The 18,960-nt window shown below is 36.3% G+C and overlaps 1 protein-coding gene across 3 annotated transcripts in view; it reads left to right on the top strand.

Annotated features, from left to right (window-relative positions):
• NUP107 (nucleoporin 107) overlaps positions 1-18,960 on the top strand; it is a 54,856-nt gene that overhangs the window by 11,798 nt on the left and 24,098 nt on the right. For all 3 annotated transcript variants that reach the window (XM_026500079.4, XM_057316147.1, XM_057316148.1), the window contains 6 exons: positions 1,205-1,332; positions 2,017-2,065; positions 9,798-9,869; positions 10,262-10,350; positions 11,522-11,600; positions 13,981-14,094. In XM_026500079.4, coding sequence (XP_026355864.2) covers positions 1,205-1,332; positions 2,017-2,065; positions 9,798-9,869; positions 10,262-10,350; positions 11,522-11,600; positions 13,981-14,094 — 531 coding nt within the window. The remainder of the gene's footprint in view (positions 1-1,204; positions 1,333-2,016; positions 2,066-9,797; positions 9,870-10,261; positions 10,351-11,521; positions 11,601-13,980; positions 14,095-18,960) is intronic.

Below are 18,960 nucleotides of genomic sequence, written 5' to 3'. Positions count from 1 at the left end.
AAAAAATATATATTTAAAAAAAAAAAGGCCTTCAAGTAACTATTGCATTTAAGAATGATTAAAATAATAGCCAATATTTTGAGCATTTAATATTGTTTCAATAATCAGTCTCTGAATTGTTCCATTATAAAAGCAATAGCTTCATTAAATAACAAAAGCAATAATAATAACTTAGTGAATTACTGGAGTTAGGATTCCAATAGAAAATTTAATAATGGGAAGTACAGATAACACTTTTATTAAACATTGCCCAAAAGGAGGGAAAAATTGTGGTGGTAGTGATTCTTCATGTTCTGAATGAGAGCTCTCCTGTTTCCTAGTTCTTCTTGATAAGATAAGGAAGTACTATTCATAACCTTTGAGAACGATTTCCTTTACCCTGTGTCCTTAAACTTTCTGATAAACAGTTTTGTGTGTGTTTCTGGAGAGAACATCCGTACTTTTCGTTAGATTTTCACACGTGCCTCAACCTGAAAAAGGTTAAGAACTGTTTCAGAACAAGGAGGGACTTTGGTTAGGTTTTGGTTAGAAATGACAATGTTTTAGTACCAATCTTTTTTTTTTTTTTTTTTTTAAGAGAGTGCTTGCACGTGGGATTGGAGGAGGGTGGGGGTTGAGGGGGAGGGGGATGAGGGGAGGGGAGAGAGTCCCAAGTAAGCGTGGAGCCCGACTAGGGGCTCGATCCCAAGACCATGACCCAAGCTGAAATCAAGAGTCAGGTGCCCAACTGACTGAGTCCACCTGGCACCCTGTACTACCAATCTTAAAATGTTTTTCTTGATTTGTTACATGGTATTAATTTTTCAGGCATAATTTGAAGATATTTTTAATTTTCATTGCTATGCTATTAGCTCGTGTTATGAATTTGTCAGGTATACGTTAGATTTAGCTTATCTCCTGGGTGGGTATACAAGAAGAAAAAATGTACCCATGGCCATTATTGTTGAATCTGAAATCTAGAGTATGTTAAAACTTTTACATATATACTCACATAAACATACCTTAGTTCAAAGGCTGTTTCTGGTGGGAATGTTATATTTCATTCAATTAAAAAAAGGCAATAGATAGGCAGGAACAATTTATAATATAATGTGTGTGTGTATTTATATATGTATATATTTAGTTTTAGCACCATGCAGTTGAAGAATACGAAGTTATGACTCGGAATGGTAGAAAACCTCTTTACCTCTGTGTTTTACGTCAGGTGAATATACTGAGTAAAATAGTGAGCCGAGCAACACCTGGACTTCAGAAGTTCTCAAAAACAGCCAGTATGCTCTGGCTTCTTCAACAGGAGATGGTCACATGGAGGCTGCTGGCTTCCTTGTACAGGTACAGTTGTGTGGGACTCATCAGTGAAATAAACACAAGGTGACCAATACGCAAATTAATTTAAAAGTTAGAGTAGGATGTGTTTGGAAATAGGTTCTGCTATTTTTGATATTTATCGTTTCTAAAGCCTTGTCATTAGATCATTGGCAGGGTGAGTTAGGAGGGAGGAGGGAAATACTAGGTCATAAAGCTGCTAGCTCCCAAGAATGTATGTATTACAATTTAAGGAAAGTGCTGAAAATATTGCAATGCTTAGGAGAGGATAGGTAAGAACTGAAAAACTGACGTTATGTCAAGCGGCAGTCTGAAAGAAGTTAACCATTTCATTCTCAGATGCTCAGTAGTTTCGGCTCTCTTTCAGTTGCTCTCTCATCATGATGAGAATATCTTGAAAGAAAATCAGATTACTTTTGCCATGCGAAAACATTATATTCAAAGGTTAGGTATGTGCATCAGGAGGTAGCCATGACAGACTTTTTGTATATTCTAGTATCAGTTTTGTTCAGGTGTCAGTTACAGATCCAGAAGGTATTTATTGTATCTTTATCTTTAAAGAATGATTAAATTTGTTGGGAAGCTCATTTATTTATGCTGGCTAGAATGCTGGTTTGTGTATATGAATAGTTTAAAAGGTGATTTCATATATAAATTACGGCTTTTTCATTTTGTGTTATTTTTCCTCAGAGACAGAGTACAGTCTGCATTGGAAGAGGAAAATACATTTGCAGTTACTGTAAGCTTAAAATTAATTTTTTCCTCTATAAATATTTAAAAATTGAAATGGTTTTTAGTAATAGAATTTTATTTTTGACCATCTTGAGTTTCTTCATTTTAAAAATTTTACAAGTAAATAGAGGATATCAATGTCATAAAATAATCAAATATTGATTTATATAATAGAGTAAAAAGGTAAAGGTCGTCCTTTTTTATCTCTCTTACTCTTCAGTCTAACAGCTTGCTACCAGACACTTTTCTGTGAATCCTTATGTCTACATACACATAGTTTTTTTGCTTGTTTATTATTAACATATAATGTGTTATTTGTTTCAGGGATACAGGTCTGTGATTCATCAGTCTTACACAATACACAGCACTCACCGCAACACATACCCTCCTCCCCAGTGTCCATCACCCAGCCACCCCATCCCTCCCACCCCCCCTCCATTCCAGCAACCGAGATTATTTCCTGAGATTGAGAGTCTTTTATGGTTTGTCTCCCTCTCTGGTTTCGTCTTGTTTCAATTTTTCCTCTCTTCCCCTATGATCCTCTGCCTTGTTTCTCAAATTCCACATATCAGTGAGATCATATGATAATTATCTTTCTCTGATTGACTTATTTTGCATAGCATAATATCCTCTAGTTCCACCCACATCATTGCAAATGGCAAGATTTCATTTTTTATGATGGCTGCATAATAGTCCATTGTATGTATATACCACATCTTCTTTATCCAGTCATCTGTTGATGGACATCTGGGCTCTTTCCATCGTTTGGCTATTGTGGACATTGCTGCTATAAACATTGGGGTACAGGTTCCCTTTCGAGTCACTACATTTGTGTCTTTGGGGTACATACCCAGTAGTGCAATTGCTGGGTAGTAGGGTAGCTCTATTTTCAACTTTCTGAGGAACCTCGGTACTGTTTTTCAGAGTGGCTGCACCAGTTTGCATTTCCACCAACAGTGTAAGAGGGTTCCCCTTCTCCACATCCTTGCCAACATCTGTTATTTCCTGACTTGTGAATTTTAGCCATTCTGACTGGTGTGAGGTGGTATCTCATTGTGGTTTTGATTTGTATTTCCCTGATGCCAGGTGATGTGGAGCACTTTTTCATGTGTCTGTTGGCATTTGGATGTCTTCTTCGCAGAAATGTCTGTTCATGTCTTCTGCCCATTTCTTGATTGGATTATTTGTTCCTTGGGTGTTGAGTTTGAAAAGTTTTTTATAGATTTTGGATATTAGCCCTTTATCTGATATGTTATTTGCAAATATCTTCTCCCATTCTGTCGGTTGTCTTTTGGTTTTGTTGACTCTTTCCTTTGCTGTGCAAAAGTTTTTTTCTTGATGAAGTCCCAGTAGTTCATTTTTGCCCTTGACTCCCTTGCCTTTGGTGATGTTTCTAGGAAGAAGTTGCTGTGGCTGAGGTTGAAGAGGTTGCTGCCTGTGTTCTCCTCAAGGATTTTGATGGATTCCTGTCTCACATTTAGGTCTTTCATCCATGTTGAGTCTATTTTTGTATATGGTGTAAGGAAATGGTCCAGTTCCATTCTTCTGCATGTGGCTATCCAATTTTCCGAATACTATTTGTTGAGATTGTCTTTTTTCCATTGGATATTCTTCCCTGCTTTGTTGAAGATTAGTTGACCATAGAGTTGAGGGTCCTTTTCTGAGTTCTCTACTCTGTTCCTTTGATCTACATGTCTGTTTTTGTGCCAGTACCATACTGTTTTGATGATTATAGCTTTGTAATAGAGCTTGAAGTCTAAAATTGTGATGCCACCAGCTTTGGTTTTCTTTTTCAGTATTCCTCTGGCTATTCAGGGTCTTTTCTGTTTCCATAAAATTTTAGGATTATTTGTTCCATTTCTGTGAAAAAAAGTTGATGGTATTTTGATAGGGATTGCATTAAATGTGTAGATTGCTCCAGGTAGCATAGACATTTTAACAATGTTTGTTCTTCCAATCTATGAGCATGGAGCGTTTTTCCATTCTTTGTGTCTTCTTCAATTTCTTCCATGAGTATTCTATAGTTTTCTGAGTACAAAGTCTTTGCCTCTTTGGTTAGATTTATTCCTAGGTATCTTATGGTTTTGGGTGCACTTGTCAATGGGATCGACTCCTTAATTTCTCTGTCTTCTGTCTCATTTTTGGTGTATAGAAATGCAACTTATTTCTGTGCATTGATTTTATATCCTGCCACTTTACTGAATTCCTGTATGAGTTCTAGCAATTTTGGGGTGGAATCTTTTGGGTTTTCCACATAGAGTGTCATATCTGCAAAGAGTGAGAGTTTGACTTCTTCTTTGCCCATTCGGATGCCTTTTACTTCTTTTTGTTGTCTGATTGCTGAGGCTAGGGCTTCTATTACTTTTTTGAACAGCAGTGGTGATAGTGGACATCCCTGCCTTGTTCCTGACCTTAGGGGAAAAGCTCTCAGTTTTTCCCCATTGAGAATGATATTCACTGTGGGTTTTTCATAGATGGTTTTTATGATATTGAGGTATGTACCCTCTATCCCTACACTATGAAGACTTTTAATCAAGAAAGGATGCTGTACTTTGTCAAATGCTTTTTCTGCATCGAGAGTAACATATGGTTCTTGTCGTTTCTTTTAATAATGTAGTGTATCACATGATTGGTTTGCGGGTGTTGAACCAACCTTGCAACCCAGGAATAAATCCCACTTGGTTGTGGTGAATAATCTTTTTAATGTACTGTTGGATCCTATCGACTAGTGTTTTGGTGAGAATTTTTGCATCCACGTTCATCAGGGATATCGGTCTGTAATTCTCCTTTTTGGTAGGGTCTTTGGCTGGTTTTGGGATCAAGGTAATACTGGCCTCATAAAATAAGTTTGGAAGTTTTCCTTCCATTTCTATTTCTTGGAAGAGTTTCAGAAGAATAGGTATTAATTCTTTAAATGTTTGGTGGAATTCGCCTGGGAAGCCATCTGGCCCTGGACTCTTGTTTGTTGGGAGGTTTTTGATTACTGCTTCAATTTCCTTGCTGGGTATGGGTCTGTTCAGGTTTTCTGTTTCTTCCTGGTTCAGTTTTGTAGTTTATAGTCTCTAGGAATGCATCCATTTCTTCCAGATTGTCTAATTTGTTGGCATGAAGTTACTCATAATATGTTCTTATGATTGTTTGTATTTCTTTGGTGTTGGTTGTGATTTCCCTTCTTTCATTCATGATTTTATTTATTTCGGTCCTTTTTCTCTCTTTTTTTTTTTTTTTTTTTTTTTTTGATAAGTCTGGCCAGGGTTTTATCAATCTTAATAATTCTTTCAGAGAACCAGCTCTTAGTTTCATTGACCTGTTCTACTGTTCTTTTGGTTTCTATTTCATTGATTTCTGCTCTGATCTTTATTATTTTTCTTCTCCTGTTGGGTTTAGGCTTTATTTGCTATTCTTTCTCCAGCTCCTTTAGGTGTTGGGTTAGGTTGTGTATTTGAGACCTTTCTTGTTTCTTGAGAAAGGCTTGTATTGCTATATACTTCCCTCTTAGGACAGTCTTTGTTGCATCCCAAAGATTTTGAACAGTTGTGTTTTAATTTAAATTTGTTTCCATGAATTTTTTTAGTTCTTCTTTAATTTCCTGATTGACCCATCCATTCTAAAGATGCCCTTTCTAACTTTCCTCTTGTGATTGAGTTCGAGTTTCAAAGCATTGTTGTCTGAAAATATGCAGGGAATGATCCCAGGCTTTTGGTGCCAGTTGAGACCTGATTTGTGACCCAGGATGTGATCTATTCTGGAGAATGTTCCATGTGCATTAGAGAAGAATGTGTATTCTGTTGATTTGGGATGGAATGTTCTGAATATATCTGTGAAGTCCATCTGGTCCTGTGCATCATTTAAGCCCTTATTTCCTTGTTGATCTTTTCCTTAGATCGTCTGTCCATTTCAGTGAGGGGGGTGTTAAAGTCCCCTCTGATTATTGTATTATTGTCAGTGTGTTTCTTTGATTTTTGTTATTAATTGGCTTATATAATTGGCTGCTCCCATGTCAGGGGCATATTTACAATTGTTACATCTTCTTCTTGGATAGACCCTTTAAGTATGATATAGTGTCCTTCTTCATCTCTTATTACAGTCTTTGGTTTAAAATCTAATTTGTCTGATATAAGGGTTGCCACCCCAGCTTTCTTTTGATGTCCATTAGCATGATAAATGATTTTCCACCCCCTCACTTTGAATCTGGAGGTGTCTTTGGGTCTAAAATGAGTCTCTTGCAAACAGCATATTGATGGGTCTTGCTTTTTTATCCAATCTGATATCCTGTGTCTTTTGATTGTAGCACTTAGCCCATTTACATTCAGTCATACACATAGTTCTTTTAATGTATAGTATGATCTCATTTGTATACTATACTGAGTTTCTGTTTTATTCATCAATATTTGGGTTTTTTTTCATGTCATTTCTTATAGATTTACCTTATTTTATTGTAATATGCCAGAGTATACGTGAACCATAATTTTTTCAGACATTCTGATGGACATATCTAGCTAGTTTCCAGTATTTCTGCTATAGCAATCAGTAATGCAATGAACGTTCTTCATATTTGTATATTCCAAAATTTCCTGCATTTTCAGAAGTGAAATTGTTGGGTCAAAGTTTAATAGACTGTCACAGTGCCTTCCCAACGGAATGTACAGATGGTGGGTAAAAGTGTTTATTCTAATATCAATAATTTGATGTTGCCAGTTGGAGGGAAGGTGTATTACTTTAATATGCATATCACTGAGCATTAGCAAGGTGGAGGGTTCTTCATTCTTATGCATTAGTATTCTTATACAAATTCTATAGTCATATCCTTTGTTCATTTTCCAATTAGTGTTTCCTCTTGTATATGTTACAGATCGTTTTCTGTTACTTGTCTTTCAACTTTGTTTAAGGGATCTTTGTCAAGCAGACAGTTCCACTTTTATGTGCTCACATCTGTCAGGTTTTCCTTTGTCATTCATTATCTTGTGTCTTGTTAAGGAAGTCTTTCCTACCCATTTTCAAAATATTCTCCAATGTTTTCTTCTAAATCTAAATCTTATTTACTGTATAATTAGCTCTTGGAATTCACCTGGAGTAAGTTTGTCTCTGAAGTAAGAAAGAGATTTAACTTTTTTCAAATGGCGTCCATTTAGTCCAACACCACTTATCAAACAAATGTATTTATCATATTTGTATATAGATCTTTTCTTTCATTGATCGATTCATTTGAAAACCAGTATTATGCAACTGATTCTCTAGTTCAGAAGTTTTGATATTTGGCAAGGTAAGTCTCCCTCCTCATTTAAAATTATACATTTTTGCACACTTTTTTTCCAGCTGAACTTTACAGTTTTCATTTCTTTTAAGTCCTATTGGGATATTTATTGAAATGGTATTGAATTTGTAAATCTGGGGAGAAAGGACGTCTTTACATGTTGAATCTATTTATGATCATACGTATCTCTCCATTTATTTAGATTTTTTTAATTAACATATAATGTATTATTGGTTTTAGAGGTACAGATCTGTGATTCATCAGTGTTAATATAATACCCCATGCTCGTTGCATTACATGCCCTCCTTAATGTCTGTCACCCAGTGACCCTATCTGTCCACTCTCTTCCATTTACTTAGATTTTTTATAGTTTATATAAACTCTTCTCTATAAAAGTCTTTATGAATCCTATTGTGAATGAACTCTTTCCTGTTACATTTTCTAATTAGTTATTAGTGTCAAATAGGTTAATGATTTGTGTGTAGTGCTCATATTTAGCCATTTTTCTGAACTCATACTAGCTCCAGTTGGTTTTTTCATTTGATTTTTTTTGAGTCTTCTACATTGGCAGTAATTGTCTACGCATAGTAAGTTTCCTTTAATCCTTCTAATCTCTAATTTCTTTTACTTGCTTATAACATTGATTAGGAGCACCCGTACAGCATTGAATTGTATTAGTAATAGTAGGCATCTTTTTCTTATTCCTGACTTTTGATAATGCTTTTGTTTTATTGCAGATTAAGGGTTTTGTTAACTAGCTAAGAGTTGGGATGGGTATTGAATGTAATCAGGTGTGTTTTAGCTTCCATGAATATCTGCCTTAATTTATTAATGTAATGGCTTGCATTTTCCTAACGTTGAGTTATCTTCAAGTTGGAGAAACTCTGTTATGATACATTCCTAAATATACTACTAAATTTTATTAGCTAATATTTTATTGAGAACTTTTGCCAAATGTATTTTCTTTTTTTGTGACTTATCCTTATCTAGTTTTGGTGTCTGAATTATGTTAGCTCTCCAGAACAAGATCATAGATCTCCCATCATTTTTTCATACTCTGTTTGAAGAACATAGAAACTACTTGTTCTTTAAAGACTTGGTAAAAATATGCCTTTAAGATCATAAAGACCAGGGTTTAATTGCTTTTTATTTTCTGATTATAAAAGTAATTCATGTTTGAAGTAACTATAAATCAAAAAAGGAAAAAATACATACACATTTTTATAGTAAATGATTTCTGTCATACATGTCTGTTGTTAATCTGCTCTTTCACCTAAAATATTTTTAGTATCTTTCCAATCCTTTAATATATTTATTCTACAAACTCTGTTTCATTCCAGTCAAGTGACATGCACATGTAGGAAGATTATCATATATTTGGCTATTTATTGAACTTACTGGTTTTAATAGTTTTCCATTGATTTATTTTTCTATCTACAAATAGTGATGACTTTCCATACTTATTACTATTTAGTTCTTTTTCTGATTTTACATATTAGCTAGAACTTTCAAAGTAAAGTTGAATAATTATAGGAATTCTTTTCATCTTCTTGGTATTATTTTTCTTATTTTTATTTGTTTTAAAGATTTTATTTGAGAGTGAGTGCGAGTGGGAGGGAGGGGCATAGGGAGAGGGGCAAGTGGAGCTCCCCACTGAGCACAGAGCCCAAAAATAGATGGGGCTCAATCCTGGGACCCCAAGATCATGACCTGAGCCAAAGTCAGATGCCTACCCAACTGAGCCACCCAGGCACCGCTGTCTTCTCGATTTTATAGGAATGTCTCTCTATAGTTATCGTTTGTTATAGGCTTCAGCTATATGAGGCAAAATATTCTTCTATTTCTAATTTCTGAAGATATTTTTATCAAGTGACATTTTGACATCTATCAAGGTGTTCACATTGCTTTTTCCTTTAACCTACAAATAAGATGAATTAATTAATAGATTTGACCCATGCTTCTACTGGTCACAATATCTTACTTTTTGATATACTGTTTAATATTACTTGCTAATATTTATGTGAAGTTGTCTTTTAAAGTCAGTCTTAAGACCCTTAAATTGTCAAGTTTTATTACCTATCAACTTCTGCTCTGTAAAGTGAAAAGAGTCTAAAGTTTTTAAATGTTCACTTTCTGATAATGTCACATGACTACATACTGCCATTTATTAAGATTTTGTTTGTTTGTTTCATTTTGTTCTCTGTTTCATTTTTCCCCACAACATCATCTCTGGGGAAGTAACGTTTTAAAATTCCAAGTGTAGCCAAAGAATTAAAATATCAGGTAAGAGCAGCTGCAAATTGATCTAGCAGTTTGAAATTTACTTACGAAAATTTTCCAAACATGAATATACAGATTTATTGTATGGTTAAATGTTTATGGGTAATTAAATATAATTATGTTAGATTCACTTTTCCTTTTCTATTGAAATAACATTCTTAGAGCATCTTTTTTTTTCTTTCCTTCAAATAATTTTTTTTAATAGGCTCTTAATGCCAGTGAGAAAGTGGTGGTGGAAGCATTATTTCAGAGAGATTCACTTGTCCGACAAAGTCAGGTATGACTAGAACTTTGAAATATTTTTTTAATGAAACATGGAGAGAAGGTAAATGACATACAAAGAACCGACTTTTTAAATTTAAAACATTAATTTTTTTCTTTTTGATCTTTTTACTTGTAATTAAAAGGCATTAAGAACCTATTCTTCAATTTTTGAGTAATAGCCCTAGTATTTGCAGGAATAGCCTTTTAAGAACTGTATTATTCCTATAGAAAATTTAATTCTTTTGCCATATCTGTATATCTTTTTTAAAAAGATGGTTGGAAAAATTGTTAATTGGTATTTTTTTAAGCAGAAGCCTTTTTTGAATTGAGAATTGGAGTACCACTTCAAATAAAACACTAACAGATTTTTTAGTTAATACTCTTTTTTTTTTTTTTCTTTCCTAGCTGGTGGTGGATTGGCTAGAGAGCATTGCCAAAGATGAGATTGGAGATTTTTCCGATAATATTGAGTTTTATGCAAAATCAGTGTATTGGTAAGTTACTGAACATTTATTCTTGAAGTCACTTAACATTGGTTTTGTTTATTCATCTTTCAACAGATATTTATTCAATTCTTACTGCTTATTCAATCTGTCAGCAAAACAGATAAAAACTCTGCCTTTATGGTGTTCTAATTGTTTAAGAGAGACCAGAAATAAATATTTAGCCTGTTGGGTAATTAGAGTTTTTAAAAAACTCCTTTTCTTACTGATCAGTGGAACAGACTATAGAACCCAAAACCAGACCCACACTTAGATGGTCAGTTGGTGTCCAATAAAGGCATTAAAGCAATCCAGTGGGGAGAATGAATGTCTTTTCAGTAAACCATGTGGAGAAAACTGGATATCAATGCAAAAAAAGGTCAACCTTGACACCTCCCTCACACCATACCCAACATTTAATTCAAGGTGGATCACAAAAGCTAAAACCACAGAGCTTTTAGAGGAAAACATAGGAGAACATCTTTGTGACTTGGGGCTAGACAAGAGTTTCTTAGGTCATAGGAAGCAATAATCGGGGAAAATTGGACTTCATCAAAATGAAAAACTTCTCATTAAAGACATCATTAAGAAAATGAAAGGGGGCAAGCCACACACTGGAAGAAACAGGTAAGACCTGTAGCCAGTAGAGAGCTACAACTCAATAATAAAAAGATAATGCAATAAAAAGGGCAGAGATTTGAACTGATATCTCACAGAAGCGGACAGATGAATGGCCAATAAAGGCAGGAAAACATGTTCAGCATCATTAGTCATCTGAGCTAAAATGCCTCTTTCTCTTTAGCATTTTTGCATGTTTTTCTGAGTTTGTACTCTGTTTTTCTTACTTTGACTTGATTTTATTTTTTTATTTTTTAATTTTTAAATTTTTTTTTAGTTTTATTTTTTGTTTTTTTATTTTTTTTAAGATTTTATTTATTTATTTGACAGAGATAGAGACAGCCAGCAAGAGAGGGAACAACACAAGCAGGGGGAGGGGGAGAGGAAGAAGCAGGCTCCCAGCGGAAGAGCCTGATGTGGGGCTCGATCCCAGAACGCCGGGATCACGCCCTGAGCCGAAGGCAGACACTTAACGACTGAGCCACCCAGGCGCCCCTGATTTTATTTTTTTTAAATAGACCTACTAAAATTACTCCTATAAAAACTTTCGTACTTTTTCTTGCAGGGAAAATACCCTGCATACCCTGAAACAGAGGCAGCTACCTTCTTACATAGGAAGTGTCCGTCCCCTTGTCACTGAATTGGTAAGTTTCTTTGAAATGAAAGTTGTCTTCAGGTGTCCATGATTGTTTTTGGTTTTTGTTGTTGTTGTTGTTGTTTATTTTTATTTTTTTTAAGAGTTATTTATTTGTTTGAGAGAAAGAGTGAGAGAGAGTTTGAGAGGGGAGAGGGTCGGAGGGAGAAGCAGACTCCCCGCTGAGCAGGGAGCCCGATGCACGACTCAGTCCCGGATCATGACCTGACCAAAGGCAGTTGCTTAACATGCTGAGCCATCCAGGTGCCCCCTGTGCTTGTTTTTTAAAGGCTGAGAATTTTTCTTCACACAGATCCTTGGTTTGGTTTCCCAAAGATTTGCATATATTGTTTAACTCTAAAGCTGCTCAGTTGCATTCGAATCTGATGAAATGTATTTGAACATATCTGGGGCCCATGAATTGTAAATTGTAAAAGAAGGTAGAGAAAGTGATTTGCCAGCTTTAAAAACAAATTAATTTTGGTCTTACAGTAAGGTTTGACTCCTCAGGGGTAAGGTGATGACTTATGAAAGCTCTTACATGGGGCACCTGGGTGGCTCAGTTGGTTGAGTGTCTGCCTTCGGTTCAGGTCGTGATCCTGGAGTCCTGGGATTCTGGAGTCCTCTCCATGTTTCAGTCTGCTAAAATTCACAAGTCAGGAAATAACAGATGTTGGCAAGGATGTGGAGAAAGGGAACCCTCTTACACTGTTGGTGGAAATGCAAACTGGTGCAGCCACTCTGAAAAACAGTACCGAGGTTCCTCGAAAAGTTGAAAATAGAGCTACCCTACTACCCAGCAATTGCACTACTGGGTATGTACCCCAAAGATACAAATGTAGTGATTCGAAAGGGAACCTGTACCCCAATGTTTATAGCAGCAATGTCCGCAATAGCCAAACGATGGAAAGAGCCCAGATGTCCATCAACAGATGACTGGATAAAGAAGATGTGGTATATACATACAATGGACTATTATGCAGCCATCATAAAAAATGAAATCTTGCCATTTGTAATGATGTGGGTGGAACTAGAGGATATTATGCTAAGCGAAATAAGTCAGGCTCCCTGCTCAGTGGTGAGCCTGCTTCTCTCCTTCCACACCCTGCTTGTGCTATCTCTCTCTCAAATAAATAGATTAAATCTTTAAAAAGAGAAAGAAAGAAAGCTCTTATATATAAAAAACAAGGGGGGAAAAGCTTGAGGTTAGAAAGGTCATTCTAGGATATGAGTAATAGGAATAACAGTAGATTTGAAAAGATCAGGAGTCTAATTCTTGTAGAAATAAAGGAATAGAGCATTGTGACAGGTGGAGATGTGGGAACTAAATGTTTATAATGAAAAGTGAGAGAAATAAGTAACAATTGGGAAAATTGATAGAATTCCATTGGGTACCAAAGTGGTTTTGACAAAAATTGTTTGGAAACTACTAGAAGAGCATGAAATAAATCATAGCTAAATTACCCTGTAGCAAGGAACTAAAAATCATTTAATCTTAACGGCTGGAAAGTGGTGATTTCCTTCTTACCAAAAAGAGACCGTGCTCCAAAACTGAATGATTGTATCAGTCTGCAAAGTATTTGTGAAAGAGCTATCTCATCTATTATGAACTTTATTTTCCAAATCGATATTAGTATTACCATATACTTAGTAACATTTGAAATAAGAGTCACATTAAAATAGTCTTTCACTTAAAATTCATCATGAAGATCACATGTGCTATTTGCTGCAAAAGTGAGGACAATATGTTATCCCAACTGTTTAAAGGCACATTTTGTTCTATCTGTGAAAAATAGTATGTGGGATTAACTGTTTTAGGTAGATTTTATTTACTAGAAATCTATTCTTAAAAGATTTTTTTTTTTGGACACGGGTCTGTTTTATATGGCCTTAGTTCCATAATGGGCTCTCTTATATGTTCTCGGAGTACCAGCTAAGCAATTTCAGGTCACAGAATGTATTGTCGACTCCTCCTTCAGTTTTTCCTGTGTGCTCATTCTCCATCTAGGCCTATTTCTGTTGAGAATTAACTTGGTTGTGTAATTGCTACAACAGGGTACAGCTCATGTCAGCTTGAATGATGAGTAGCAGTTTTAGAATTGTCTGGCTAGGCTGCCATAGTGGTGTTACCGCCTTGCCTGACCGAGGCTTGTACCTTTGTGGACCAACAGAGTTTGTTCTGAATGGGCAGCAGACAGTTGTGTGGCTCTCTGGAACACCTGTGATACTTTCACTCCCCTTGTTACTTAACTAAATTGTAAATAAATTTATTTCAGTATATAAACTCAGGAGATTTATCATCTCGGTGATGTCCAAAATGTACGTGGCTACAAAGAATTTATCATTGATGTTTTTTGTTTTGGTTTAGTTTGGTTTGGTTTTTTTGGTAGGACCCTGATGCTCCCATTAGACAGAAAATGCCCCTTGATGATCTGGATAGAGAAGATGAAGTCAGATTACTCAAGTATCTTTTCACTTTAATCCGTGCTGGAATGACAGAAGAGGTAAGTCATACATCCCTGCTTCTTCGGTTTCAAAGTCATAGATTATTTAAGTTGGAAGGGATCTTTGTGACCACCTACTATGTCTCCTCGATGTAGTAATCTCTTCCACAGTATTTCTGGATCTACTTCCTGTTTGAACGTTTCCGGTGATAAGAAACACATTGCTGCAGAAAGCAGTGCATTCTTGTTTGTGCAACTCTGATAGATTCTTTTTAAGAAGTCAAATTTTGCCTCCCTGTATTGTACTGCATACCCTGGGCTTAACCCCCTTATTTTTAGTTCTGATTTTTAAGAGTTAAGAATGAACCTGACCCTAATTGCTCTTCTAGGTGACACTGTTTACCCTTGAATGGCCCACAGACTTCTTCCTTAAAATCTCACTTTTTATTTATTTTTTTTTTCCCACTGTTTCAAGTTTTTATTATAAATGGATATTTCACATCGTTAACATTTTTTTTTTTTAATGATTTTTTATTATATTATGTTAGTCACCATACAGTACATCCCCGGTTTCCAATGTAAGGCTCAATGATTCATTAGTTGTGTATAACACCCAGTGCACCATGCAATACGTGCCCTCCTTACTACCCATCACCGGTCTATCCCATTCCCCCACCTCCCTCCCCTCTGAAGTCCTCAGTTTGTTTCTCATAGTCCATAGTCTCTCATGTTTCATTCCCCCTTCTGATTACCCCCCCTTTCTTTATCCCTTTCTTCCCCTACCGATCTTCCTAGTTCTTATGTTCCATAGATGAGAGAAATCATATGATAGTTGTCTTTCTCTGCTTGATTTATTTCACTTAGCATTATCTCCTCCAGTGCCGTCCATGTTGTAACAAATGTTGAGAACTCGTTCTTTCTGATAGCTGAGTAATATTCCATTGTATATATGGACCACAACTTCTTAATCCAGTCATCTGTTGAAGGGCATCTCGGCTCCTTCCACGATTTAGCTATTGTGGACATTGCTGCTATGAACATTGGGGTGCATATGGCCCTTCTCTTCACTACGTCTGTATCTTTGGGGTAAATACCCAGTAGTGCAATGGCTGGATCATAGGGTAGCTCAATTTTTAACTTTTTAAGGGACCTCCACACTGTTTTCCAGAGTGGCTGTACCAACTTGCATTCCCACCAACAATGTAGGAGGGATCCCCTTTCTCCACATCCTCTCCAACAATTGTTGTTTCTTGCCTTGTCTATTTTTGCCATTCTAACTGGCGTAAGGTGGTATCTCAGTGTGGTTTTGATTTGAATTTCCCTGATGGCTAATGATTTTGAACATTTTTTCATGTGTCTGTTAGCCATTTGTATGTCTTCATTGGAAAAGTGTCTGTTCATATCTTCTGCCCATTTTATGATTTGTTTATTTGTTTCTCGTGTATTGAGTTTGAGAAGTTCTTTGTAGATCTTGGATACCAGTCCTTTATCTGTAGTGTCATTTGCAAATATATTCTCCCATTCCGTGGGCTGCCTCTTAGTTTTTCTGACTGTTTCCTTGGATGTGCAGAAACTTTTAATCTTGATGAAGTCCCATAAATTCATTTTATCTTTTGTTTCTCTTGCCTTTGGGGTTGTGTCATGAAAAAGGTTGCTTTGGCCGATGTCGTAGAGGTTGTTGCCTATGTTATCCTCTAGAATTTTGATGGATTCCTGTCTCACATCGAGGTCTTTCATCCATTTGGAGTTTATTTTTGTGTATGGTGTGAGATAGTGGTCAAGTTTCATTCTCTTGCATGTAGCTGTCCAATTTTCCCAGCACCATTTATTGAAGAGACTGTCTTTTTCCCACCGGATGTTTTTTCCTGCTTTATCAAATATTAGTTGCCCAAAGAGCCGAGGGTCCATTTCTGGGCTCTCTATTCTGTTCCATTGGTCTATGTGTCTGTTTTTGTGCCAGTACCATGCTGTCTTTGTGATCACAGCTTTGTAGTACAGCTCGAAATCTGGCATTGTGATGCCCCCAGCTTTGTTTTTCCTTTTCAACAGTTCCTTGGAGATTCGGGGCCTTTTCTGTTTCCATACAAATTTAAGGACTATTTGTTCCAGTTCTTTGAAAAATGTCCTTGGTATTTTGATCGGGATAGCATTGAAAGTGTAGATTGCTCTGGGTAGCATGGACATTTTAACTATGTTAATTCTTCCGATCCATGAGCATGGAATATCTTTCCATCTTTTTATGTCTTCCTCAATGTCTTTCAAGAGTGATTTATAGTTTCTAGAATATAGGTCCTTTACGTCTCTGGTTAAGTTAATTCCAAGGTAACGTATGGTTTTTGGTGCTATTGTAAATGGGATGGATTCCCTAATTTCTCTTTCTTCGGTCTCGTTATTCGTGTATAGAAATGCAACTGATTTCTGAGCATTGATTTTGTATCCTGCCACGTTACTGAATTGCTCTATAACTTCTAATAGTTTGGGAGTGGCTTCTTTTGAGTTTTCCATATAGAGTATCATGTCATCTGCAAAGAGAGACATTTTGACTTCTTCTTTGCCAATTTGAATACCTTTGATCCCTTTTTGTTGTCTGATTGCTGTTGCAAGGACTTCTAGTACTATGTTGAATAATAGTGGCGAGAGTGGGCATCCTTGTCGAGTTCCTGATCTTAAGGGAAAGGCTTCCAGCTTTTCCCCATTGAGAATAATATTTGGAGTAGTCTTTTCATAGATGGCTTTTATGAGATTGAGAAATGTACCTTCTATTCCTACACTCTGAAGGGTTTTAATCAGGAAAGGATGCTGTATTTTGTCAAATGCTTTTTCGGCATCGATTGAGAGGATCATATGGTTCCTGAGTCTTTTCTTGTTGATATGATGTATCACGCTGATTGATTTGCGAATATTGAACCACGCTTGCATCCCAGGTATGAATCCCACTTGATCATGATGGATAATCCTTTTAATGTACTGTTGGATTCTATTAGCAAGTATCTTGTTGAGGATTTTGGCGTCCATATTCATTAGGGAAATCGGTCTGTAATTCTCCTTTTTGATGGGGTCTTTGCCTGGTTTGGGGATCAAGGTAATATTGGCCTCATAGAATGAGTTTGGTAGCTTTCCTTCTGTTTCTATTTTTTGAAAAAGCTTTAGGAGAATAGGTATTATTTCTTCTTTGAATGTTTGGTAGAATTCCCCAGGAAAACCGTCCGGGCCTGGAGTTTTGTTATTTGGAAGGTTGTTTATCACTGACTCAATTTCTTCATAATTAATTGGCCTGTTTAAGGAATCAATTTCTTCCGGTTTCAATCTTGGTAGTTTATAGGTTTCCAGGAAGGATTCCATCTCTTCCAGATTGCTTAGTTTATTGGCATATAGCTGTTGATAAAAATTTCTAATAATCCTTCCAATTTCAATGGTGCTCGTCGTGACCTCTCCTTTTTCATTCATAATTTTAATAATCTGGGTCCTTTCTCTTTTCTTTTGGATAAGTCTTGCCAGTGGTCTGTCAATTTTATTGATTCTCTCAAAGAACCAGCTTCTAGTCCTGTTGATCTGCTCTACTGTACTTCTGGTTTCTGCTTGATTGATTTCAGCTCTAATTTTGGTCAACTGCTTCCTCGTGCGTGGATTAGGCCTGTCCCTCTGTTGTTGTTCTAGCTTCTTGAGGTGAGAATATAAAAACTGCATTTTAGATTTTTCTATTCTTTTGAGTGAGGCTTGGATGGCTATGTATTTCCCCCTTAGGACTGCCTTTGCAGTATCCCATAGGTTTTGGACTGTTGTATTTTCATTCTCATTGGTCTCCATAAATTGTTTAATTTGATTTTTGATTTCCTGGTTTATCGAGTCATTCCTGAGCAGGATGGTTCTTAGTCTCCAAGTGTTTGAGTTTCTTCCAAATTTTTCCTTGTGGTTGAGTTCCAATTTCAGAGCGTTGTGGTCTGAGAATATGCAGGGGATAATTTCAATCTTTTGGTATCGGTTGAGACCTGTTTTGTGTCCCAGAACATGGTCTATTCTTGAGAATGTTCCATGGGCATTAGAATAGAATGAGTATTCTTTGGTTCTGGGGTGTAGTGTTCTATATATATCTATGAGGTCCAACTCGTCGAGTATGACATTCAAAGCCTTTGATTCTTTGCTTAGTTTTTGCCAAGGTGTTCTGTCTATTTCTGATAGTGGAGTGTTGAGGTCCCCTACTATTAATGTATTTTTATTTATATGTCTCTTTATTCTGGTTAAGAGTTGGCTTGTGTATCTTGCTGCTCCCCTGTTGGGGGCATATATATTTATAATTGTCATATCCACTTGTTGAATACTTCCCTTAAGAATAATATAGTGCCCTTCTGCGTCTCTAACTATAGTCTGTAGTTTAAAATCCAATTTATCTGATATGAGAATTGCTACCCCAGCTTTCTTTTGAGGTCCATTTGCGTGAAAGATGGTACTCCATCCCCTTACTCTCAGTCTGAATGCATCTTTGGGTTTGAAATGAGTCTCTTGTAGACAGCAAATGGATGGGTCATTTCTTTTTATCCAATCTGCAACCCTGTGGCGTTTATGGGATGGTTCAAACCATTTACATTAAGACTGATTACTGAGAGATATGATTTTAATGTTGCCATGTTGCCAGTAAAGTCTTTGTTTGTATTGGCTGTGACTTTCTGTTCTGTATCACTCTTGGGGCCTTTTTACTTTTATAGAACCCCCCGTAATATCTCCTGTAGGGCTGGTTTCGTGGTTACAAAATTGGTTAGTGACTGGCGATTCTGAAATGTCTTTATTTCTCCATCAATTCTGAATGACAGCCTTGCTGGATAAAGGATCCTTGGCTGCATGTTTTTCTCTGAAAGAGCTTTAAATATGCTCCCCCAACTCTTTCTCTCATTCCAGGTCTGTGTAGACAGGTCTGACGTAATTCTGATG

Source organism: Ursus arctos, unplaced genomic scaffold, assembly GCF_023065955.2.
Source record: "Ursus arctos isolate Adak ecotype North America unplaced genomic scaffold, UrsArc2.0 scaffold_21, whole genome shotgun sequence".
In the NCBI taxonomy this organism is placed as follows: domain Eukaryota; kingdom Metazoa; phylum Chordata; class Mammalia; order Carnivora; family Ursidae; genus Ursus; species Ursus arctos.
Note: the sequence above shows the minus strand (reverse complement) of the source record. Positions and strands in the feature narration are given on the sequence as shown.